This window comes from Lepidochelys kempii, chromosome 2 (assembly GCF_965140285.1).
Source record: "Lepidochelys kempii isolate rLepKem1 chromosome 2, rLepKem1.hap1, whole genome shotgun sequence".
NCBI classification, from domain to species: Eukaryota; Metazoa; Chordata; order Testudines; family Cheloniidae; genus Lepidochelys; species Lepidochelys kempii.
The window spans coordinates 36,465,102-36,491,505 of NC_136381.1; the positions used below are offsets into that span (position 1 = coordinate 36,465,102).

Here is a 26,404-nt window from a genome sequence, read left to right on the forward strand (position 1 = left end):
AATTGTCTGTGCACGGGGCAAATGGCTATGTGAAAGTACATGTCTTTCATGTTGAGGATGGCATACCAGTCTCCTGGCTCCAGGGAAGGGATGATTGTGCTGACTGAGATCATGCAGAACTTCAACTTCAGCCTGAACTGGTTGAGTCCTCAGAGGTCTAAAATAGGTCTGAGACCCCCCTTTGCCTTGGGGATTATGAAATAATGGGAGTAAAATCCCTTGTCCCTTAGCTCCTGAAGAACCTCCTCAACTGCTCCTATGGAGAGGAGCGACTGCACCTCCTGGATAAGGAGCTGCTTGTGAGAATTGTTCCTGAAGAGGGATGAGGAAGGGCAGTGGGAGGGTGGGGAAGAGCAGAATTTGAGAGAATATCCCACTTCTACTGTGCAAAGAACCCAGCGGTCCGATGTTATTTGTGGAAGTGGGAGAGCCGATCCATGAAGGAAAGGGAAGGATCCGGTGTCACGGAGGGTACGCCGTCCTCAGGCGCACCTTCAAAAGGCCTGCTTTGAACCCTAACCTGGAGGGACCCTCCAGCATTAGGATATCGACTATGGGGTCCTCTGGCTCGATAACCTCTTCCGCCTGTAATCCCATGTTACGGGCGATTCTGCACAGGAGGTCCTTGTGTGCACAGTGATCTATCGGAGGCGGACCCAAGGCCGAAGTCCCTGCAACACCTTGTCCGGGGACCAGGATGAGGAGGCTAGAGGTGGTACAGAGTCCTCCTGACCTTCCAGCTCTCTACTGTCCTCCTGGTCTGTGCCTGGTGCCTCTGCGCTGATCGTTGTTGCAGCAGTGGCAGTCTGGCCAGCTGTTGGGGCTGGTTGTTTCGGTGGTGACCTGGATGGGCTGTGAACCCTTTGCTGTCGTCATTTCCGATCCATGAGGCACTGGGTGACCTTTAGGTGGCTGAGGTTCTCGGGTTTCAGAGACCACCGACCAAGAGCTCCTGCAAAATGAGCCCTGGACCTCGTGATAAGCCCAGGGAGTCAAAAAGGGACACTGAAGCTACAGTTGCCAATGTGGAGGCCATGCCGCCAGTGCCTCACTTCTGCGCCTATCCGATCTTTGTCTGCTACGATGAGAATAAAATGAGTTCCCGTCTGAGTCAGATGACAACGATCTGGATCGTGACAATCACAGCGGCACTGGTGTGCAGCACAGTACCAGTAATCACTGATGTGCCCACACCGGGGATTGGTGCTGGGAGACCGATTTTGGGAACTGATACGGGTGCCACTTCGCAGGTGCCAGACACCGGTGCTGCTCCGCCAGTTCCGGAGATCGAGATTTTTGTCTTGTTGGTGCCAGGGAACCACACATAGGGTCTGGAGCTGATGATCGGTGCCTTGGTGATGTCAAACCCAAGCAGTGCCGAAGTGAGCAGTACTGGACCAGAGAAGATGATCACCACATCAGGGCCGGCTTGCCTCTCAATGGTGCCGGACGCGGTGAAATTGGAGGCTTGTCTCTGATAGCCAAAGGTTGAAGGGCTGTCATCTCTATTAAATCCCTGGTGGCTTCAAAAGTGTCCAGGGTGGAGGGGAACTCCAACTCCTCCACTTGGCACTGACTGTCCAGGGAGTCACTGGGCGCTGGACTCAACGGTCCCCTCCGGGGAACCAAAGTCAATGGCGCCAACTTCTGCTCCTTGGCCGCCGAATGCTCCTTCAAGGGATGCACTGCTGTTGAGCCTGGCAGCTGGCTGCCTTCGGCACTGGGGAATGAAGCTGGAGCACTCCGCACTGGCACGCTCGGTCCCTGATCCTGGTGCTCCATGGCGGACTGGGGATGGAGAGCGGACTCCATCAGAAGTTGTTTCAGACAGAAATCCTGCTCTTTCTTCGTCCTAGGGTGGAAAAATCTGCAGATTTTGCACCTGTCTCTTTGGTACTCTTCCCCCAGACACTTCAGACACATTTGGGGGTTGCCAGTTGGCACGTGCTTACTGCAGGTCCCGCAAGGTTTAAACCCTTGGCCTGGAGGCATGCCCCAGAGCTGAGGGAAAGGTAAGGGATGGGGAGGACCCCGCTCCCTAACCTTAACTACTATATACACTAAAACTATAATAACTGAAACCTAGTCTAAAACTACAAACTAGAGAAGAAAGCTAAGGGAAACACTTGCTAGGCAAGCAAACGCAGTTCCAACAGCTGTCACAGGTGGTAAGAAGGAACTGAAGGGGTGTCGGGTCAGCAGGGTCATATATTGAGATCATGAAGGCACCACTCCAGGGGGATCCACAGCCAACCAAATGGGAGCTTCTAAGAGAAAAACTTTCCGATGACCGTGTACGCAGTGCATGCACACCTGGTTGGAATTGACGTGGACAAGCACTTGAAGAAGGAAAAAAAAGTACTGGTTTGCCAATTCACTGTGAACTAATCCAGTATGACCCCTGGACTACTTTTTCATCGTCTCTTTACCTGAATTGTCGTGGCAAGGTTTTATTTTGTATGCAGTAAGTTTTAGGATAGGGCTGCCTATCTCCACTATGTTTTCAAAATGATGTATGTATTTTTAACACCTTACACTAATTGGATTCTGGTCTGTGTTTAAACCTGTGCAACTACAGTTAGTAGGGCTGAACAGGATTAAATCATGGCATAATTGTGCTCTAAACACTTAATAAAATAATCTAGTTCTTCAAAAAAGTAACATTAAAATTAACTTTTACATGGGATACATATAGCACTAATTAATTTTCAAAATGATACTTTCATATAAAATTCTCACTTTGCTTGTATTCAGCTCTAATGCACGAGGGGGCTTAGATATAAGAACATAAGAATGGCCATATGGGGTTAGACCAAAGGTCCATCTAGCCCAGTATCCTGTTTTCTGACAGTGGCCATATGCAAGGTGCTTCAGAGGGAATGAACTGAACAGGTAATCAAGTGATCCATCCCCTGTTACCCATTCCCAGCTTCTGCCAGACAGAGGCTAGGGACACCATTCCAGCCCATCCTGGCTAATAGCCACTGATTGACCTATCCTCCATGAATTTATCTGGTTGTTTTTTTTAACCTTGTTGTAGTCTTCACCTTCACAACATCCTCTGGCACAGATTCCAGAGGTTGACTGTGCATTGTATGAAAAATACTTCCTTTTGTTTGTTTTAAATGTACTGCCTATTAATTTCATTGGGTGACCCCTAGTTCTTGTGTTATGAGGAGGAGTAAATAACTTCCTTATTTACTTTCTCCACACCAGACATGATTTTATAGACCTCAATCATATCTCCCCTTAGCCGTCTCTTTTCCAAGCTGAAAAGTCCCAGTCTTATTAAGCTTTCCTCATAGGGAAGCTGTTCCATACCCCTAATAATTTCCGTTGCCTTTTTCTGAACCTTTTCCAATTCCAATTCCAATATATCTTTTTTGTGATGGAGCAACCAGATCCGCATGCAGAATTCAAGATGTGGGTGTACCATGAGTTTATATAGAGGCAATATGATATTTTCTGTCTTCTTATCGATCCCTTTCTTAATTATTCCCAGCATTCTGTTCATTTTTTTGACTACCACTGCACATTGAGTGGATGTTTTCAGAGAACTATCCACAATGACTCCAAGATCGCTTTCTTGAGTGGTAACAGCTATTTTAGACCCCATCATTTTATATTTATAGTTGGGATTGAGTTTTCCAATGTGCCTTACTTTGCATTTATCAACATTGAATTTCATCTGCCATTTTGTTGCCCAGTCACCCAGTTTTGTGAGATCCTTTGTAATTCTTCACAGTCTGCTTTGGACTTAACTATCTTGAGTAGTTTTGTATCAACTGCAAATTTTGCCACCTCACTGATTACTTCTTTTTCCAGATCATTTATGAATATGTTGAACAGTACTGGTCCCACTACAGACCCCTGGGGCACACCACTATTTACCTTTTTCCTTTCTGAAAACTGACAATAATAATTCCAAGCTAATTTAAAGGTTGCAGATTAAGTTCCTAAAAGTGAAAATGGAGGCGCTTAATCCCTTTTATATCAGAAATTCTATGTAAAGGATGTCTATTTTTGTTTGTTATCCCAGGATATTAGAGAGAGAAAGTGGGTGAAGTAATATCTTTTATTGGACCAACTTCTGTTATCAAGAGAGACAAGCTTTTGAGCCACAAAGAACTCTTCTTCAAGTCTGGGAAAGGCACACCTACTGGCACAACTAAATGCAAGCATAAATAGTTAGCTCACATTCCATTCAAGGGTCCATTGCTGCACAGACAGTGTCACCAGGAGGGCTTTGGCTTCCTTGACCACAGCATGCTGCTCTGTAAAGGACTGCTGAGCAGAGATGGGGGTCCAACTATTGAGGAAGAGGAAGGGGGAAGAATATCTTTTGATACAGACTGGCTAACCTAGTGAGAAGGGCTTTAAAGAAGGTTTGATGGGGGCAGGAGACTATGAACAAACAACACAAGCACGTAGGGACAGAATTAAAAAGGCCAAAGCACAAATGAGATTAAAATAACTAGAGACATAAAGGATAACAAGAAAACATTCTACAAATACATTAGAAGCAAAAGGAAGACTAAGGACAGGGTAGGCCCATTAATCAATGAGGAGGAAAGACAAGAACAGAAAATGTAGAAAAGATTAGTAGTGCTCGGACATCTAACATAGTGAATGTCAATGAAAATGAGGTAGGATCTGAGGCTAAAATAAGGAAAGAACAAATTAAAAATTACTTAGACAAGTTACATGTCTTCAAATCAGAAGGGCCTGATGAAGCACATCCTAGAATATTCAAGGAGCTAACTGAAGAGATATCTAAGCCATTAGCAATTATCTTCGAAAACTCATGGAAGACAGGAGAGATTCCAGAGGACAGGGAGAGGGCAAATATACTGTTCATCTATAGAAAGGGGAATAAGGAAAACCCAGAGAATTACAGGCCAGTCAACTTCAGTACCCAGAAAGATAATGGAACAAATGGTTGATCAAGCAATCGAATTTGCAGACACCTAGAAGATAAGGTGATAAATAACAGCCAACATGGATTTGTCAAGAACAAATCATGTCAAACCAATCTAATATCCTTCTTTGACAGAGTACCAAGCCTTGTGGATGGGGAGAAGCAGTAGATGTGGTATATCTTAATTTTAGTACGCCTTTTCATACTGTCTCACAGGACTTTCTCATAAACAAACTAGGGAAATGTGGCTTAGATGGAGCTACTATAAGGTGGATGCATAATTGATTGGAAAACTGTTCCCAGAAAGTAGTTATCAGTGGTTCACAGTCAAGCTGGAAGGGCATATATAGCAGGGTCCAGCAGGGATCAGTCTGGGGTCCAGTTCTATTCAATATCTTCATCAATGATTTGGACAATGGCAGAGAGTACACTTATAAATTTTGCAGACCATGCCAAGCTAGGAGGGGTTGCAAGTGCTTTGGAGGGTAGGAATAAAATTCCCAACCATCTGGAAAAATTGTAGAAATGGTCTGAAGTAAATAAGATAAAATTTGATAAGGACAAATGCTAAGTACTCCACTTAGGAAGGAACAATCAGTTGCACACATACAAAACAGGAAATGACTACCTAGGAAGGAGTGCTGTGGAAAGGAATCTGGGAGTTATAGTAGATTACAAACTGTTCTCCTTAACCTCAGAGGATAGGACAAGAAGCAGTGGGTAAACTGAAGGAACTTGGGTGACTTGCCCAACATTACACAAGAAGTACTGGCAGAGGCAGGAACTCCTGGAGCCCAGCCCTGTGCCTCAACAACAACATACTCTTTCCTCCCTTGAATTATTTAAAAATACAGATTTGGGTTACCAACTACAGATAATCCATGCACACAGTTGTTTTGCCTTACTCTGTGAATGGACTTACTTTCCAATCAAAATGTATGTTAAGAACATCAGTTTGTGTGTGAACAAATAATTAGATTTTGAAATAAACTCCTCTCTCCAGTTATGTTTGAAACCCTCTCTGTCCTTCTTGACATTATCACAGCTCTCACAAATATGAAGGGCTAGGTAAAGCCAATACCTAAAAAGAAAAATGTTCAGGGAAATCCAGGTTCTATAGAAAGTGGTTTTTGTGACAGAGTAATTAGAGTCATATACTGTAAGTCAGATCTGAAACCCATGACCCAGCATAGAGTCAGGGGCACAGTGCTGTTGGACATACTTTCTTTCAGAGGACTTGTGAAACACTGCTCCTGATTACTTGAGCCTTGTCTACACAACATATATTTCTTAAAATTTTACACCAGTAGCAGTAACAGTGGAGGCTATTGTGTAAATAAAGCATTGTTGGCCACCAGCATTTTAACCACCTACACCTGCTCTGAGAAGGATTTTGAAAACATGGAAGTAAAAACACCCATGGCAGGTCTACTCAAGCATTCTCATCGATACTAGCAACAGTTAGAAACTGAAAGGAAAAACCTCTCATGCGGATAAGATGAAGTGTTTACATCAAGATATCTTTTAGTCTTCTCACAAATGAGGATACCATACGTGTTCACATCCAAAATAATTTTGAATTCTTCAAGACAAAACTCCACATAGCCCTCACCCCAAAACTTGAAAATTCTGGTTTCAACAAGTAAAATCCATGAGCCGAGTCACATATCCAGGACATATGAACACAGTACTCTCAAACCAGAGAATATTTATTTCCTTCATCATTCTCAAAATTTCTCTCTTCTCAGCTAAAGAAAGGAAACAAAAAGCCTATAGCAGAGGTCAGAAAGTGACCTTTTGCACTGGTTACAAAGCACACCCTGAGGAGAGGCCAAAAAACTGAAATACTGTTGTGACTTCTGCATCAAACTTCATATCTAATATTTCCTCAAAGGGTATCAAGCCACTGTTAACAGTGTCACCATTCTCTGATTACTCTGGTTAACCAAGTATCCATAGATTTTGGACCCTAGACTTATTCTGCAATATTTACACCTTTCTTTGTATTCCTTCTATTAAAGCCCTGGAAGTCATATTAAGGCTTTAATGTGAGGAAGTAAGTGATGTCAATTTCTTTGATCTTTGTTCATCATTTGTATTTTGTTTATGAAAGCTTCTGAATTTTCATATTTTTCAAACCAAGAGCATCCAAATTGACTTATTTATTTGTATAGCCTCTTTCTGAGCCCAAGTAGTGGCTGAGGGGTTTTTGCTCCGTTTTGCTTTTTGCTTTTTACAGTGTTTCCTGTGCAGTTTTATCTTCTTATGCAGTATCACCACTGCCCAAGTAGATCAAAAGTGAAAAAAGCCTGTAAATCAAGAAATCAATACCAGGAGAGCCCACACTGTAGGAAGTATCCCTTCTGCATCTCACTGACTGCTTCAACAAGCTAGTAATGGAAGCAGGATCAATTGTGCAGCTTTCTCCACCCAGGCTGCACACCCTAGAACAGTTTTGAGGACAATATTTTGCTTAGCTTCTGTTTGAAAAAACAGGCAGCACTTGCTTTGTAACACTTTTATATTAATAAGAAGTATGTATGCTTACTTTTGTGTATTGAACATCTTGTTCTTTTAAAGCACTGTCAGTAGAAGCATGTTTAATGATCTAGTGCCTTTTGGGAATTACCATAGGTGCTGGAATTAGGCATGCGGGGAGTGCTGCTGAACCCCCTGGCTTGCAGTAGGTTTACAGTTTGATTCAATGGTTGTCAGCACCCCCCCATGCAAATTGTTTCAGCACTTAACAGAAAATAGTACCCAACTATTTTAAGGACACATTTTTACCTGTTTGGATGACATAACAGAATAAAAGAGAAAAGAAGCAGTTTTAGATCTGTTAGGACAGAAAGGAACAGCCACAAAACACTAAGTTTTCTCCTATTTTACTGTTCAGCTAAGGAAAACTTTACTTCTTGGACGATCATGCTCCTATGATGCATTACAATTATTATTACTGAGGGGGGAAATTATTATTATCATTATCATCAATATAGTGCCATACATTTTCACAGAGCGCTGCGGACATAGAATCAGTCGTGACCCTGAAAAGGAGATGAAAGGATAAAGAAGGGGTAAGAATGAAATGGTGAAAGACAACATGAGTTTTAATACCAACTCTGCCACTGACTTTTTGTGTGACTCTGGACACAGCAAGTATCCTTTAAGCTCTCTGACCAAGATTTTCAGAAGTGATTGGTAATTCTGAATGCCTCCATTTCTAGAAGCCCAACTTGAAACACCTTAAAGGGGCCTGTGATGGGATTTGACTCAACACTGTGGCGCCTCCTGCTGGTTGTCCTGGGGATTAGCTGTGTATGCCAGTGCGCCCTCCTCTGCTGGTGTCTTGTCGCTGTCACTTCTCTCCAGGGACCCACGTCACCCCCAGGACCTCAGCATTCTCTTTATGACACAGCTCTCCAGCTGTGCTGCAATCTATCCTCCCCTCTTCTGGAAGAATGTCACAGTCCTTTAGTCCAGCCACTTCCTCAGTGGAGAGTGAGGGTGGGGGGGACCCGGGCCCACCCACTACTCTGGGTCCTGGCCCAGGGACCCTGTAGATGGCCGCTGCTTTCAGTGCCCCCTCCGACTCCTCAGTAGATTTCCCAGGGCCACTTCCCCAGGGTCCCAGCACCCTCTTTGCCCTTGCCTCAGGGCCTCAGCCTGCAAATCCCTGCAGCTTGTTAGGAGCTGCCTTTAGCTCCCCAGGTCTCTGCCTGCAGCACTGCTCTGTCCAGGGTGCTTGCTGCCTTCAGCCTCCAAGGCAGGTAGTCAACCTCAGTCCTCAAGTTCCTGGGTGTGACTGAAGCTGCTCTGCTCTGCAGCCCTTCTTATATGGGCCATCCCAGCCCTGATTGGCTGCCTCCTATAAGCCCTTCTGTGATTGGCTGCCTCCTGCGCAGCCTCCCGAGGGCTCTATTAACCCCTAAGAACCCAGGGTGGGGCAGGCACCCTATCACAGGGCCTCATTTTCAGAAACTACTGAGCACCTGCCCTCAGAAAGTCACACTTCTTTAAAATGTTTCAAATTGGGCACCCAATTCACTAGTCACCTCTGAATATCTTGGCCTCTGTCTTTTCCATATCTGGACAAAAGAGATAATACTTACTTACATCATGAGGACATTGTGAGACATTATAGGAATTATCTGAGTTATTGAAAAGTGCATTGAGGAAAATGTTCTTATCAGAAATGTACTTGGATAACTCAAAAATTGTTAAACATTTGTGGATCTCACCAACACTTAAAAATCACATCAAATCTGAAGAAATATTTTAGCAGTTTTAAAATTACAAGCATTTAAAGTTGTTAATGTAATATATTATATGCCTTATGGACATGATAGTAAGCTACCTCTCTTCTTTTTCTTCCTGATGGGATGGAGAAGCCCAGGGAGACTTTTATATGGTCAACAAAGAGCAGCAGCTGTTCCCTGAAGAGTACATTGAGAAACCTGCTGCTGCAAAGACCCTCAGTTCTAACAGACTCAAAGAGCGAGAGCATCTGTGCCTCTCATGAACTCTGTAGCTGCTGGGGCAAAAGACAGAGAGGGACGTTCACCTGAGAACTGCAAGAGACAGAAAGCGGGGTGGGTTCTGGAAGGAGCTCTCCTGCCCCTTCCCCCTCTTGTTTAAAAATAAAACTATGGCAGGACAGAGGATCCTCTTCTCAATGATGGAGTAGATAGTAGGTAAGAGGGAACAGAGCAACTGGGAAGAAGAACCTCTCCTAAAATCTAGTAGCCTGAGGATAGATAATTGGGTGGCAGCTCCACACTCTTGTTCTTTCCAAGAAAACAGAAAGCTTGGGAGGCCTGGGGGAGAGCACTTGTGCTGCTTGCAACCTGTCATATGTGCCCTAAAAGTACCATGCTGATAGTGGAAAGTCAGTGGAGAACATACCATTGGCTCAAAGATGACAGAGTGCTCTGGGACAGAGATGCAGGAGAGAGCTGCAGCCTGCAGAAGAGATCAGAAGGCTGGTTACTGAGCCCAGCCCTGAGCGACCTACTCTCCTGTCCTGCTAGCCCTTTGTTCTGCTGTTAAGAGGGAGAGGGGATGCAAATGTGTTCCTCCCTGCACTGTTCCAAGGTGTGTCTTCTCTGGGTCACCTGAAACTGCAGCAACAAGAGTTTCTCTCTTCTTTTCAGGTGTCTGCTCCTGGCCTTTAGGAGTTTACTTGAGCAGAACATCTGCCACACTTTTGTCCGTCCATGCTGGAAGACAGACAGGAGGCAATGGATGTGGTTTAATTAGGCTTTAACTTTATTCATTTAAAATATCTGGGAATACCCAGCAACAGATTGTACAGAGCAGGCCATCATCATTTCCACATAATCCCCAACTTGGTTCCAGCCATACTACTGCTGGGACCCCACTGCCCTGCCTTGTTCCAGACATAGAAGCCCCAACCTCCCCTCCTCCACTCCCTTAAGGGATGCTTTCCTTCGGATCCTTTTGCAGTCCATTTTATCCAATGACCATATCCCTTTTAGCTACACTGGACATCTGCCACACGTTTTACATACTAAGTTGTAAACTTGTAACCTAAACCCATACTCCACTTCCCCAGGTCCCAGACCTGCTGTGGGGATGGAAGGTGAAAAAAACCTACACCATCTCAACCAATCTGGCGGTGAAGGAAAAAATCTTGCCCAGCCCCGCAAGGAAAAGGGCAATTAGCATAATGCCCACAGTGGATCAAGAGAGAACCCAGTCCTTTTGCCAAGTTCATGGGTAGGTGATGCCAGCCCTATCCCAGTAAAAGAGGATCTCTCCAGGCTGCATGGGCCATAAAGCCCCTCCACCCCCGCAACACACACACTCTTCCCATCAGTGGGAAAAGCAGTGACCTTCCCCTGACCTTGCCCCAACTGTTTGCTGTCCATCCCTATAAACTCCCCCCTTCCTCCTCACCCATTGTAAGGAGCCCTTAAAGGGGCAATGCTCCTTTTCTTCCAGTTAGCCAGACAAAGATCCCCTTGCATGAAGATTGCAGTGGGTACAGTAGAAAACCGCTCTGAAAAGATCATTCAGAGTAGCTCCTAAAATTCCAAAAATCACAATTTTTAAGGTGAGTGTTGAGGATTTACAAATCTTCATCATTCATCTTCTTCATCTTCTTCCAAAGTAACTTCTTTTAAGTAGAACTTTGATTCCAGAAACGTGTGCGTGTAATAATTAGTTACTATTTATAAAAAGAAAAGGAGTACTTGTGGCACCTTAGAGACTAACCAATTTATTAGAGCATAAGCTTTCGTGAGCTACAGCTCACTTCCTCAGATGCATATCGTGGAAACTGCAGCAGGCTTTATATATACACAGAGAATATGAAACAATACCTACTCCCACCCCACTGTCCTGCTGGTAATAGCTTATCTAAAGTGATCATCAGGTGGGCCATTTCCAGCACAAATCCAGGTTTTCTCACCCTCCACCCCCCACACAAATTCACTCTCCTGCTGGTGATAGGGAGAGTGAATTTGTGTGGGGGGGTGGAGAGTGAGAAAACCTGGATTTGTGCTGGAAATGGCCCACCTGATGATCACTTTAGATAAGCTATTACCAGCAGGACAGTGGGGTGGGAGTAGGTATTGTTTCATATTCTCTGTGTATATATAAAGCCTGCTGCAGTTTCCACGATATGCATCTGAGGAAGTGAGCTGTAGCTCACGAAAGCTTATGCTCTAATAAATTGGTTAGTCTCTAAGGTGCCACAAGTACTCCTTTTCTTTTTGCGAATACAGACTAACACGGCTGTTACTCTGAAACCTTACTATTTATACAGCTTTTTGTAAAATGCTATGCAAATGCTAAGTGCTGTTATTTCTTTAATCAAGAAATCATCTTCTGAATTCTTCAACATTCTGTGTTGCCTTTAAAATTATCCACACATCTTTATGTAAACTCAGGTTGTAAATCAATATTAATGGTGCTCTGCTAGCATTGTGAAACTCTGAGAACCAGTCACAACAATAAGAATAACCAATAATCTGGTGCATAACATGCGCGCAGGCTGCTGCTTTGCAAATGTTGTACTGAAGCAAAACGGAAATGATATTACTGGTCTTAACTTAGAGCCCTGTTTACCATGTAAGACACAACCTGACAAAAGAATGAAAAACATAATAAAATTTTATATGCACTAATCCTATCAATCATTAAAAATTATCTACATTTTAAGACAGAGACAATTCAAATAAATGTTTTGTCCAACACTGCAGGTTTTTGTATATGATTAAGCTGATCATTCACAACTGTCAGGAAATGGTTGATCCAGTAAAAAAAATAAAAAACTAGGAAGATATGAAAATCTCAGCAATAAAATCTTTAAGGAGGGTAGGCATGCTAGATTTCTAAAGTAAGGGGAGGCAGGATCTAGTTGTTGCTCATTACTGTATGTCACTATAATCAGAATGGGCAACATTCTCAGTTCTAATGCTAGCAGCATGTTTTTCTCTTTGTCTCTTGGAATCATAGATTATATCAAGACAATATATCCTTAGAGTTATATCACACAAGTTATATCACACACATAGCCATGTTGCAATGATAGAGAGTCCCAATCACACAAATTGTGCATATTGTGCACATATAACTACAAAAGTGTTTCCAAATAAATAAAAGAAAAGAAAGCAAGCACTCTTGTTCCTTCAATGTCAAGTAATCGTTAGTGCACCATGATGAATAACAAATGTCTGTGCCAATAAACCCGGACATCACATGACGGTTTTGTTATAAGACAAAGTGATAGTAAATTATAGTTGGAAGACAAAAAGTATGGGCCAAAATACTCTTTTGTAAAATAAATAACACTTTACTGCCAGAATTACTGTATTTTCAGTGTAAAATCTGATTTCATCTGCAGGCTAATATTTTAGAGCTGGTAGTAATCCTCTTCTGAAAAAATGTGTAAATAATCATTAATATCACATCCAAACATGCTTATCATCCAGTTCCTCTTTCAAAAACACATAATCCTAAGAATCTCCAAGCCAGTTTGTTTTTAGTTAAAAAAAACATATTTTACTTTTTGAAGCTAAAGTCCTTCTAATTTTATAGCATCAAAATACAGACCACTACTGTGCCTATGTGATAAGATCAACCTTTCTACTATCTATTCTGGGAAATTGTTAGATGTCTTATGCCCCTGTGTGGCCAACCTGCACAACAAATTTGCCTTCACATTGCTAGTAACAAAGAAACAATAAAATAGAAGGGGGAGTATTCTCCATTTCCATTCCTCAAAAAAAGCTATTAATATACACAGCAAATGGTAAATTGGACTGATATTGTGTTGTGCAGTTTATATCAATTTTGGTCAGAAAGATACTCATTATGCAGTGGTGTGTTAATCTGAATATTGCCCAAAGCAACTGTGAACTCCAATGCAGTGCAAAGTATGCTGCTACAAATAGAGCATCTGACAGTACAATAATTGTGATTCAGCTCTAAATGCAGAATCACAACCTGAAAATCCAATAAATATATCCAATAATTAAGGGCTTTTAGTAGACATAAGTACCACTTTAATTTGGTGTTCTTAGTACTTCAAATTTAAAAATAAAGGAGTTCAGTCATCAAAAATATTTAGAGGCCAAAAATCAAAGGGCTCTTAGACTCTGCCTTTAAAATTGGACTGGACTAAATACAAGCATTTAATTATAAAGACATCAAATGAGTTTTTAAAAACAAGATAAAAGATGTACTGATTTCTGTTTCTGCACTTTTTATTTCAACTGCAAGATAAAAATCATAAACAACGGGAGTTTATTCCCTACACTAGCTACTCACCAGGTGGAGAGCAAACACATATTCTATGCAGAAAAAAATCTGCTTTCACAATAATAATCACAGTTAGATAAAAAGAGCCTATGTAACCCAATGCACAAGTACATATCACCATGATCCATAATTTAGAACACCAGAGTTTCTGAAGTAAACTCGTGGGTCTTGCTGCTTCAGCTAGCTGGAGTTGGGAATGTCAGGGAAGTGACACTCAGCATCTGGGGGAGGGCACAGCATACAGAACATCGAATATTTGCACAACACTACAGCAGCTTATGGAGTGTTTCAGTTTATTTAGCAGAGGCTAACTAAACTCCTATCTAAATGATAGCATCATTCTACCACAACAGGAGTCCAATTTCAGTTGAGACTTCTAGATGCTACTATAATATAAATAATAATTATTAAACAGACAGCCAGACCAAGTAGGGTTCCTAATTGGGGGAGATAAAAAACAGCTTGATATACATCCTTGCTAGTAGTTGCTGGTGGGTTTGGGAAACCAATGCTAGGATATTCAGTGTCTCTCGGAACAAAACACCAGCACTCCTTATGCCCTCCAAAAAAGACTGAAGTCCCCTAGATTAAGAACCTAGATCATGTTAACATATTAATAGTGATGTGTCTCTTACTACGATTATATGTATCTACTTTCTCTCCCTCTGATCCTTAGTTTGCATTTTATATTGTATTTTATACCATATTAGTATGCTTGCTGCGCTGTGCTAGTCTATGCATTAACAGATTAATTTTATGCTTAATATGTCAGTAGTTATCTTTCTATAGTCTGACTTTTTCAAATATAACCACCAAAAACTGAATGGAAAAAAAATAATTGAAAAAGCACGAGCACTATTTCTGTTTAATCCCATGAATTGACAATTAACTTCAGGTCTTGGGACACAGATCACATTTGTACATCTCAAAAGCACAAGTTGTTATTTTTAAAAATAATTATGTGCTTGCCTATCCATAGTTCTGAAAAATTAACTTGATGTTAGAGCAATTAGTTTAGAGCAATAGTTTTACACTGCTAATCAAAGTTTTCCGTGAAAATCTACATAAAGAAGAGAAAGATGCCCATTATAATGATTTAATTAGAAAATTTAAATTGCTTTTTAAAAATCATAAAATGAATAACATAGGTAAGTAACCTCCAAAACAAATTTAGGGAAGACCTCTTACTTTCGGTGACCATTAAATAAATGACTTCTATAGAGCCCTACCATCAAGGTGCAAATTTAAAATACTGATACCTATCCAGAAGACAGGAAAAAAAACTACTTACACAATAGCCTTAAATAACTTTCAATTAATCACACAGTTTAAATTTAATTACCACAGCAAACATGGCTTAGTCTCTCTATGCTGTTAAAAACAGCACAACAGCAAGGCTTTCTGAAGCCCAAAATCACTAGCTTGAAAAAACACCAAATTACTGTCTAAAGAAGTAGATATATCCTCAGCCTAAAATTATAAACAATATTGAGTTTGAGACTGAGCTTCCGGGTAATCCTCTTTCATTAACCAGTCCCCTGGAATAAACAATTTTAAGTCTCAGCCATATTAAATTCAATAAAATATTTCTCTGAACGTCTTTATGATTTGAAACTGTTATCATTTGCAGCTGCTCTCTTACAGACACACACACACACACGCACCTACCTAAAAGCATTACATTTTCCTTTTTACAAGGAGCATGCACTCTGATTACTGCAAAAGCAGAAATGAGCAAATCAGGAATAGGTTCATGGATGCTGAGAACAGCTGCTTAGGCAGTGTTGGTAGCTGCAGGCCTAAGACTATGCACTTGGAGATGTGCACTATTTTACAAGCACAGTTGATAATATACAAAATTATTGCTCCATTTTGTAGATCTTCAAAGATGTCAAAGCATGCAAAAAAGCCATGTTAGGAGAAAATCTTACCTTTGACTACAGATTTTCATTTATGTTTGAAAGGATACCTAAATTCCTTAAATGGATTAACTTTACTTTGCAATTGTCGCTAAATTAAACATGCTTACAATCACCAGCTTCATAAATTTGCATGACTAATTAGAAAATTATCTCTAAGATAGTAAAACTTGTGAAGAACTACATTAAATAAATATAATGATTGTATGTAAAAGAAATAGCAGCAGTAATGGAAATCCTTAGAATAATAGTCTGATGAAATAAACAGATAATAGTTTTCTGATTTTTTAAAGTGGAAATGTGGTTGTATTTAAGAGAAAGAAAATCCCCTTTAACAATGGCCTTTCTTACAGATAGAGAGGGGAAGATTAAAATGTTATTTATATGTTCTGTACACTATTACTTCCCTCTTTTTCCAGAATGTTTCCATTAATGCATTATCATTATACAAAACTACAGAATTCTCTCTTCTTCCTCTGCCTTCACTCATTCTTTTAGATAAAACTCTTTATTTCTTTCACCTTTAATATTTAATAATCATATGAAAAAGTTCTAGACATCACTTATACAGCATGTGTTTACTGAATAAATGTAATAAAAGTAATAAGTAATATTTAATAGAGTTCACTACAAAAAAATGAATTCCAAACCAGTATTTTAGCTTCAACTACCCCATCACAACTATAAGCAACACCACTCTTTGCCATCTCCACTTCCCACAAAACAATAGCTGTTCATAACAAAATAGCCTTCAGAACTGACTGACCTACTGCAAAGCATCTACTGATCTTCTGTAATATGGCCAGTTAAAAGATTATTGAAAAGCACTATACACATATATAAGTCTTCTGAAAACAATAAAGTGTTCTCTGCATATTTTGCAGATTGTATGCAGGACTGCTCATTTACATCTTCCAACAAATTATTTATGATTGAATAGCCACATCCTTGTAGCTTTAATCCTTTCACTGCCATATCCACATAAAATTGTTTTCTCAGACATATTTGTCTGTGAATATTTAATATGTTTTTAGGATTACACCTAATAATGCTGCCTGGTAATGGTAGCTAATAGGTTTGAAAGAGACATATACATCTTAAATATTTTATTTTAGTTAAGCTGTTTTTATTTCTGCAGAACAAGTTTCATTTAAATCCTGATATAAAACATGAAATTACCAATAGGAGGAACTCTCTGCTACAATAAAATATTAATATTTCAAAGTCTAATTACAGAGTTCTCTACCAGAAAACATACATATAGATAAACTCTTGTCATGAGCATAGAAATGCTACAGGAAAAATGCTTTATTTCTACTTACCTAATGTTGTTCAATGTTTGTCCAAAAAGATCATTTTGTAAAACATTTGGAGGGGATGAGAAAACCCCATGAAAATGAGATAAAACAGAATTGCAGACCTGGCGCAATGTCTCAAATTGCATTTTCTTTCTTTCTTTCCCTTTTATTTTTCCTCCCCTCCTGTCTTAAAAGTCATCTATTTTGCAGACACCATCAAATACAAATATGCCAGTCAAGTTCCATATTTCTCCTGATCTCTGTAAAAACTGTGCCTAAATGAGCAGGGGTTGATAGTTAATTGTACAGTCATTATTCTTCTAATTCAGTCGTAGAAGATTTAGTACCCGTGCGGCTTTCTCCTGACTGTAGCAAGAATTCTAAACAGCAGTAAGCTTTTTGGGCATTCCCAGCTGAAGTGTGAAGCTGAGCTGCTTTCATGTACTCTACTCATATTTCTCTAAGCCTATTAAAAACACGCAGTGAATAGATGCTGTCGTCAGGAGTTTCAGCACATCTGGCTGCCAGCAATAAAATCTCAGAAGTAATAAAAATGAGGACAAGGCATCCTCACAGTGTTACTACTGTCTAAGAGGAGGAAGATTTCTGCATCTTTCCCTCCCCTGTAAAAATGGCCAAACCCAGTGACCAAATATATAGGTCTTTTTTTTTAATGTGGAGGCAGCTGTACAGGACAGACAGACCATGCTAAAAATAGCTATTGTATTCTTCATACAATAATATGTAGTGATGAGAATGTAACAATAGGCCTTTTGTCTCTTGTATTTGAAAAGGTATGCTGTACCTTGCATGAGATAATAGGAGATTCATCTCTTAACTATTTTAATTGAGTTCTATTCTGTAATACTATTTGTTGAGTTCTATTCTGTAATACTATTCAGTTACATACTATACATGTAGTATTGAGGCACTGATTTGTCACAGATATTTAAAAAATAATCCAAAATGAATGCCACTGATCTACACAATATACTCCAAAATAAGAAGCCTTCAGCACCTTTTCAAAGTTTATTGCACATAATCAACCATTTTAATAGTGATCAAAACAATCATTACATCAACTATTCCATACCTGTCTAACCCCAAGGAAAGCTATAGGCTTGGAAACCTATTGCTTTGGTGCATGTGCAGTACAGTAAGCCAATGAGTAGGAGACAAAACTGTTCATTTGATAGAATACAGTGTAATGTGCTCAGTGAACACTGTTTAAAATCTGACAAATAACTGTCCATGAATGCAAATTATTTTTTTCCTTTTTCTTTCAATACTCAGGCCAAATTATAGCATAATATTACAATATATCCAATTACTGTCAAACTGAAGAATATCGATTAACAAGATTTTCCTTAGAATCTCTTATTGTCTATGTACTGCTTTAAACATCTCACCAACTAATTACAAAATCCCCAAATAAACTATCATAAAATGAGGGTTATTATTAAAGCCTCAGCACGAAAAGCGATTTTAACCCTCAAGGAAAAGGAAATAAGCAACCTTCCAACTAATTAAAAACCTGCATTGATGGGCTCAGAAGGGAGTCCCTATCCAGTCTTCCCAGGCCAAAAGGACGGCAGCCACAACACAGAGCTTTCACAGGAGAAGGTGGATAGTGGGGATGGGAAGTGGGAAACATTTCCAAGTTTGTGAAAGGGAGACAGAGGATTCCCTACTGACACCTGTGTTAAATAATCTTTCAAAAAATATAATGGAGAAATATTATGAATTAAATCAAAACAAATATTATCAAAGTCCATACTAGAGAATACTGGGAGAAGCAATCTTTAGCTGAATTGCTATTGCTAATTCAGGCAATAGCAAGATACCATGCATTATTGAAATATATTTATATATGAGAAACATATGGAGGAGGCAAGCTTGAAGCACAGCTATATAGGGCAACTGTAGTAACTCATTACTACAGAGCACATTCTTTATGGATAGTTTACTGTAAGAGAAAGAATGAGAACTTGACTCCTGAAACTAGCTAACCCGGATGAAGCGGGAAATGACATTTGTATATAATGCATTGAAATTAGTCTGTCTACATTCCGTCACAAAGATATACAGCTAAAGATTCCATTACATCAGTCAAGATGTATAACTGCTTCCTGTTAAATGTGGTCCCAAGCCTCTTACAATTACTAGGCTTGTGACAGTCTGTTAATAGTACTGAGGCAATGTGGTCCTGTGATAAGATACAAGACTGGTAGTCTGGAGACTTCTGTTTTATTCCCAATTCCAGCTACATAATTACGCTGCTGGGTGACTTTGTTCACATCACCAAAGCCAAAATGCTCACAGTTGGCACCCAAATATGAACATCTTGGTATTAGCCACTCGGTGCTTTTGTTTTCATATCTGTAAAGGTAATGATACGTACCCTCCTTTGTAAAACAATTTGAGAACTACTGATTAAAATGTAGTACATACTTTAAAAATTTCCTGTTATATTATTACTCTTGGAATCAACAGTTAGCTTCTCAAAGTGTAGAAAATACCTACTCATTCAAGTAATACCATTCCTAATGGTAAAAAAGTAAAAGGAAACCTATTAAAATCACCCACCTACCGTAACTGCTATTAGAAGACAGATAGGTAATTGGTTCTATTTGTGCAAACACACATAAATATACTTTTTCTTAATTTTATTCCTTTGTCCCTAATCCATATAATAAGATTCTAGGAATGTCACTGTGTGTGTCACGCTGAAGCCTAAAATGCCTGTTGGATGAGTGTGAAGCCATGGATGCAGCTACAAGCATGGTTTAGAACTCTTTTTCTTCAGAATATTACCAGGTTGAATCATCACTGGGTTTTGTGGTCTGTTACCATTCAATTTTTAAGTTCTCAGCCATTTTGATTTACAAATTACACTTGTGAGGTGTACAGACATAGTAAGTCATGTACTATACCATGCCAAGATAACATTGTGAGATCAGAGGTAACTCAACCAATCACCACCCTTACTCTACAGTGAATTTGCATGCAACAAGTTCATTGGTTGTATGTGGGAGACTGCACAGATGGTAAACCACTTGGCCCAACTGCCACCTGCACAAATCAACACAAATCTCCCAGCTCAACTCCCCACCCACATAATATCACAACCAGCATACACAATAACCCCAAACACACATAGGCCCTCAGCACAGCACACCACCCTCATTCTCTGCCCACACAAATCCACACAACTCCCCCAATAGAACACAACCCACACAAAAATCAACCCAGCCACGCACAAAGCACCACAACCAGCACACACACTAACCACAAACAGCACTCTGAAACCTACAATTTTTGTTGAGTCAGTATGAAATGATGGAAGCATGAAGCTAGAAGCATGGTTGGGAGCTCTTTTTGTTTAGAATATCACCAGGTTCACTCACCACTGGGATCTGCAGTCTGTTACCATCCAATTTTTTTTGTTCTCAGCCATTTTCAGTGTTTTTATACGCATAGCTTAAGAATTACACCCATGCAATAGCATGGGCTGTCAATTACTAATACTTATTATCACTATATTACAAAAAATGGTAGAGCAAAGTTGAGCTTACCCAGTGCTAACAGAAATTTTATTGATAAAAGGAAATAATTAAGTAAGCCACCTCATCTATTCTTCTTATTATAAACGCCTTAAGGTTAAGACCTTACTACTGGCCTCAAACGCTTTCATACAGTACATGCTCTTGAGTCTCTTATGTATTACAGAATCACCATTTTTTTTTCAGTTTTAGGGCACACTACAAGACCTATCTATTTACACAGTGGGTCCTGAGAAGGAGGGTGGAGTGAGGAGAGTTTTCTTACATAGTAGTGGAAGAGAGAAGTAGTATGTCCTTTTTCTATTATGATTCACATTACATCCATGTGGAACTGAGGCAGTGTGGAGGAGGAAGCCATCTGATTTGAATGTAGAGAGCACAAAATCTGGACCGGGGCAGGGAAGAAATAAGTATATTGGGACAAAGAGGCAGGTGAGACTGAGATGGGAGAGAAGAGAAAATGGGGCTGAGACTGGTGGGGCAAGGAGACTGGGACTGGCTGGACAAGGAGAGTGGGACTGGTAGCCAGAGGGAAGGATGAGACTAGTTGGGCCGGAAGGCTGGGAGCCAGTGAGGGATACTTGGGGATACTGGGAGCCAGCTGGATGGGAGTGAACACTGAGATTGGATGAGCAGCTGGGGCAATGGGGGAGATTTTGACTGTTTGGACAAGGAAACTGTGACTAAGAATCAGTATCAGGGGAAATGAAGGCAGATGAAAGGGGAACAGATCTGACAAAACACAGGGAGAAACAGATCAGAAGAAGAGCTATGAGGGAGGAACTGGCACTGGTTTGGCAAGGAGACTAAGTGTGGGAAGAATGAAAGACTTGGAGTGGGTGGAGAGATTGGGATTCAGACAGCAAGCCCAGAAAGGGTGGCTAGAACTTGGCTGTGCAAGAACACTGGGACTAGAATTAGAAGTCTGAGGGGTTCAGACTGGGTCTGAGAAGGTGAGGAGAACAGGACTGGGACAAGGAGCTAGAGATGGGGAAGACACAGTACTGGGAAAGGGACAAGTTGGGGAGGATGGGGCATAAGGGGTCAAAACTTGTAGCAAATGGGCAGACATGTCTGTGCCTGCTAGATAACACTCCCCTTCACAGCCTGAAATGGATCCCAAGACTCTTGAATCTCACAATTCCTCTGTTGTCAGCAAATATCTATGAAACCCTCTGGTAAAATGTGTTTCATTCTTCTCTACTGTTGGTCCACATAAAGCATGAGCCGAGTATTGCTATCAGTTATTTCATTAGCTCAAGTAGTAAAGGTCTGTGAGGTGGATCTAAAGACTACAACCCTGCGGATTCATAGAGTTCAAGGCCACAAGGGACCATGGTGATCATCTAGTCTGACCTCCTGTATAACATAGGCCATACAACTTCCCCAAAATAATTCCTAAAGCATATCACTAGAAAATCTCCGAACTTGATATAAAAGTGGTCAGTGATAGAGAATCCACCACAACCCCCCTGTAAATTGTTCCAATGATTAATTACCCTCACTGTTAATAATGTTATTTCCAGTCTGAATTTGTCTAGCATCAACTTTCAGCCATTGGATTGTGTCATACACCTTTCACCGCTATACTGAAGAGCCTACTATTAAATATTTATTCCCCATGTATTTACTTATAGACTATAAGCAAGTCACCCTTTTAACCTTCTCTTTGCTAAACTAAATAAATTGAGCTTCTTGAGTCCATAAAGGCATGTTTTATAATCATGTAATCATTCTCGTCACGCCCAAGCAGTAGACCAGTGCAATGGAGATAGGAGCTTGGAGTCTTAGGAGAATAAGCCCTGGTCTACACAAGTTTAGGTCGAATTTAGCAGCATTAGGTCGATTTAACCCTGCACCCGTCCACATGACAAAGCTATTTTTGTTGACTTAAAGGGCTCTTAAAATCTATTTTGGTACTCCTCCCCAACAAGGGGATTAGCGCTAAAATCGATATCACTGGGTCGAATTTGGGGTAGTGTGGACGCAATTCAATGGTATTGGCCTCCAGGAGCTATCCCAGAGTGCTCCACTGTGACCACTCTGGACAGCACTTTCAACTCAGATGCACAGGTCAGGTACACAGGAAAAGCCTCGGGAGCTTTTGAATTTCATTTCCTGTTTGGCCAGCACGGCGAGCTCATCAGCACAGGTGACCAGGCAGTCCCCCGAAAGCAGGGGGAACTGGATCTGATCGCTGCATGGGAAGATGAATCCGTGCTATCAGAACTCCGTTCCAAAAGACGTAATGCCAATATATATGCCAAAATCTCCCAGGGCAAATGTGAGGTGTTTACAATGCTCACAACTGCAGCGGTGAGCAGAGCAGACTCCCACTTGCAATGCTATGGCGTATGCGCGGGCAATCCAGGAAAAAGGGCGAGAAATGATTGTCTGCTGTTGTTTTCAGGGAGGGAGGGAGCGAAGGAATGGTCACTGACGACATGTACCCAAAACCACTGGCGGTTTCCTTGTCCATTATCTCAATTTTTTTTAATTAATAAAGAATGCATGGTTTCAAAACAATAGTTACTTGATTTTGAAGGGGGGAGGGTGGTTGGCTTACAGGGAATTAAAATCAACAAAGGGGGCGGGTTTGCATCAAGGAGAAACACGCACAACTGTCACACCGTAGCCTGGCCAGTCATGAAACTAGTTTTCAAAGTCTCTTGTGATACGCAGTGTGCCTTGCTGTGCTCTTCTAATCAGTGTCTGGCTGCTCAAAATCGGATGCCAGGCAATTTGCCTCAACCTCCCACCCCGCCATAAACGTCCCCCCCTTATTCTCACAGATATTATGGAGTACACAGCAAGCAGCAATAACAATGGGAATGTTGGTTGCGCTGGGGTCTGACCAACAATGCCAGCGAGCTTTTAAACGTCCAAAGGCACATTCTACCACCATTCTGCACTTGCTCAGCCTATAGTTGAACTGCTCCTTACTACTGTCCAGGGATCATGAGCCATGGGAGCAAGGGGTAGGCTGGGGTAGGTGAAACTGCATGGGAGAGCAGCCTGAGGCAGAAGCCTCCAGCTCGCAGGAGATCAGGATAGCAGAGTTGCAGCGGAAGCGGTGGAGTGAGCAAAACACCATTGATGAGGACAGCTAGCAGTCCTACTGCACCATCTGCTGCATAGTTGCAGTGGAAGCAGTGGAGCCGTTCACCATTGATGCGAAGACACCCGGGAGCTGCTGCTGTGTGGCCAAGGCAAAAGAGCAGGAGCCCTGGAGCTGTTTCATGTGGAATGTGCGCCTGCAAGACTTCTTCACTAGGGACAAAGGACAGGAATATGATGCACCTAAAATCTAAAAAGGCCTGCACATTTCTCAGAGTCACTACCCTTGATAACAGAATGTCAATGATTGCATTGGCTACTTGGATCACAGCAGCCCTCACAGTAGACTTGCCCACAACAGCAGTGGTGACGGTGAGCTGAGTGGGCTCCCACTTGCAGTGCTATGGTGTCTGTGCGATTAACCCAGGAAAAAAGTCGCAAAACGATTGTCTGCCATTGCTTTCATGGAGGGAGGGAGAGAGGGAGGAGCGACTGACATGTACCCAAAACCACCCGTGACAATGTTTTTGCCCCATCAGGCATTGGGAGCTCAACCCAGAATTCCAATGGGCAATGGAGACTGCGGGAACTGTGGGATAGCTACCCACAGTACACCGCTCCGAAAGTCTACGCTAGCCACAGTGCTGTGGATGCACTCTGCCGACTTAATGCACTTAGTGGGGACGCACGCAATCGACTGTATAAAACTGCTTCTGAAAAATCGACTTCTATAAAATCGACCTAATTTCATAGTGTAGACATACCCTAAGGATTGCAGCACAGCCTTGGACCTTGAGACTTCAATAACAGAGTAATGCTTGGTAAGTGTATGAATATACCTTCCCAGATGGCTGGCACACAAATTTCTGAGACAGACTCATTCTTCAATGACACCACTGAAGCTGCTTGAGCTCTGGTAGAGCTGGCCCTGAGAATAGTAGGTGGTTCTAGTTTGGCTAACTCAGAAAGTTCTTACACTGCCAGAAATCTATTTTGATAGTCTCTGAACTGAGATTGCCTTGTCTTTCAGTCTTTCCATTACAGCAACAAAGAGTCTTGATGAAGTCATGAACTGCTCTCTATTTGAAGACGGAATGATAGAGAATGTCTGATGTGGACAGTTACTTCTATCTTGGAAGCATGCCCCTTGAGAAAGAAAATGCACAGGTGATTTTGTTGATTCAGATGGAATTCTGTGACCACCTCATGTAGAAACTATGGATGAGTTCTTAGAGACTCGTTGTCAGGATAGAAGACCATATTAAGAGGGTCAGCCATTAGGGCTTGAATCTCTCTTCTCTCAGAGATTCTCGAAGAGCAAGGTCAAAGGACAGGATTGTTAGTAGAAATGACAATTCCTCACCAGCAGCAAGGGTGGCTGGATTTCTCACAAGGGCTCTGCACCTAGGGCTCGCAGATAGACCCCATCTCCTTCATCATCTTTCATATCTACCTCTTGCTAATAGATTTAGTTCATTGACTAGTAGGTGTCTGGTAAGTTTTTTAAAATTTTCTCTCTGTGTGTTGCCATGACATGGTGAAAGATTTTTCTTTTTTTCACTAATATCCAGCTACTGTTTCTCCGACTGCCTCTAAATACTGGATTTTCTCTGTCTTCCTCCTTCTTTCATGTTGCAGCTGCTTCCTGTAGCCAAGACCAGAACTGAACTTAACTTTCATTCCACTCCCAACTTCAGAGAGCTAATAAACCCAGCTTGCATGAGGGAAGAAGAACATTGACAGCATTAAAAAACTGTGGGAGTAGCCATAAGGATAATAGGGAAACAGATCCAAACTATTATATATTTCTAAAAGTGGGGTTGAGATTCTATTAGAGCTGTTCTAACATCATTATCTCTAGAGACATATGGCACCCTAGAGTTGAGATGCAGACAGAGAAGTACTGAAACAGCAATCTGCATATAGATATAGATTTTATTTCAGAATTCTTAAAAGGGGATTCCTTTTGAGCTAATTGTAGGGATAAAGCAGCAAGGTAGATAGCCGGGGATGTAAATTGATGGAATAGAAGCAGGGAGACAGGGCCAAATTTAAACCTCAGAAACAGGTATGAAAGTCGCACCAAATTCAGTCTTAAACTAGATGCTGAGACCATTGGTAGTGTTCCTCTGATACTGTGCATTTTTTCCTCCTGTTCTAGTACTTAAATCAATGGGAGGGGAAGGATTGTCCAGTGGCTCAGCATGGGCCTAGGATGTGGAAGATCTGGGTTCACCTCCTGCTCTGCACCTTAGACTTCCTGTGTAACCAGTTATTTAGCCTCTCTGTACCTCAGTCCCCCATCTTTAAAATGAGGACAATAATGCTTCCCCACCTGTTGTGAGGATAAATATATTAAAGATTGTGAAGCTCTTTGAAATCTACTGATGAAAAGTGATATCAAATAGGCATTTTATTGTTAATGGGAACTCTGTACCCTCATCCAAGGACAGAATTCAGCCCTAAGACTTAATTTCAAACTTACCTATACAAATTGCCTAAATACTTGTGCTAATTTCATGAAAATTCAGCATTTAGAATACATTTTTCTGTTTACCTGACAAATGATTTCTTATTTACTATTACGGTCAACAATGTCCATAACAAGAACACATTCTTACATATGCAAAGTAACAGATCTACAGATTGCAAAAACTGTATTTGAGTACCAGTTTCTTTACATGATAGCGCTCATAATTGCCAATGTCATGAACTATAAATATGAGGAAATGTGCATGATGCATTGTCAGTTAGATACTTGAATAATATTTCTATAGTCATCTGAACCAAAAAACTGAAAATATTTCACTGCTGCTTCAAGAAAAGTTAAGGCAAAAATGTTAAAATGTAGCCTCTGAGTTTGTG

The 26,404-nt window shown here is 41.1% G+C and overlaps 1 protein-coding gene across 46 annotated transcripts in view; it reads right to left on the minus strand.

The window, feature by feature from the left end:
- Nucleotides 1–26,404, minus strand: part of RIMS2 (regulating synaptic membrane exocytosis 2) — a 748,363-nt gene that overhangs the window by 487,372 nt on the left and 234,587 nt on the right. For 5 of the 46 annotated variants that reach the window (XM_078851467.1, XM_073330387.1, XM_073330386.1 and 2 more), the window contains exon 1: nucleotides 16,944–17,499. The exons of the other annotated variants lie outside the window; for them this stretch is intronic. In XM_078851467.1, coding sequence (XP_078707593.1) covers nucleotides 16,944–17,065 — 122 coding nt within the window. In that variant the 5' untranslated portion in view covers nucleotides 17,066–17,499. Of the gene's footprint in view, nucleotides 1–16,943; nucleotides 17,500–26,404 lie in introns of those variants that run through there. 46 annotated transcript variants of the gene reach the window in all.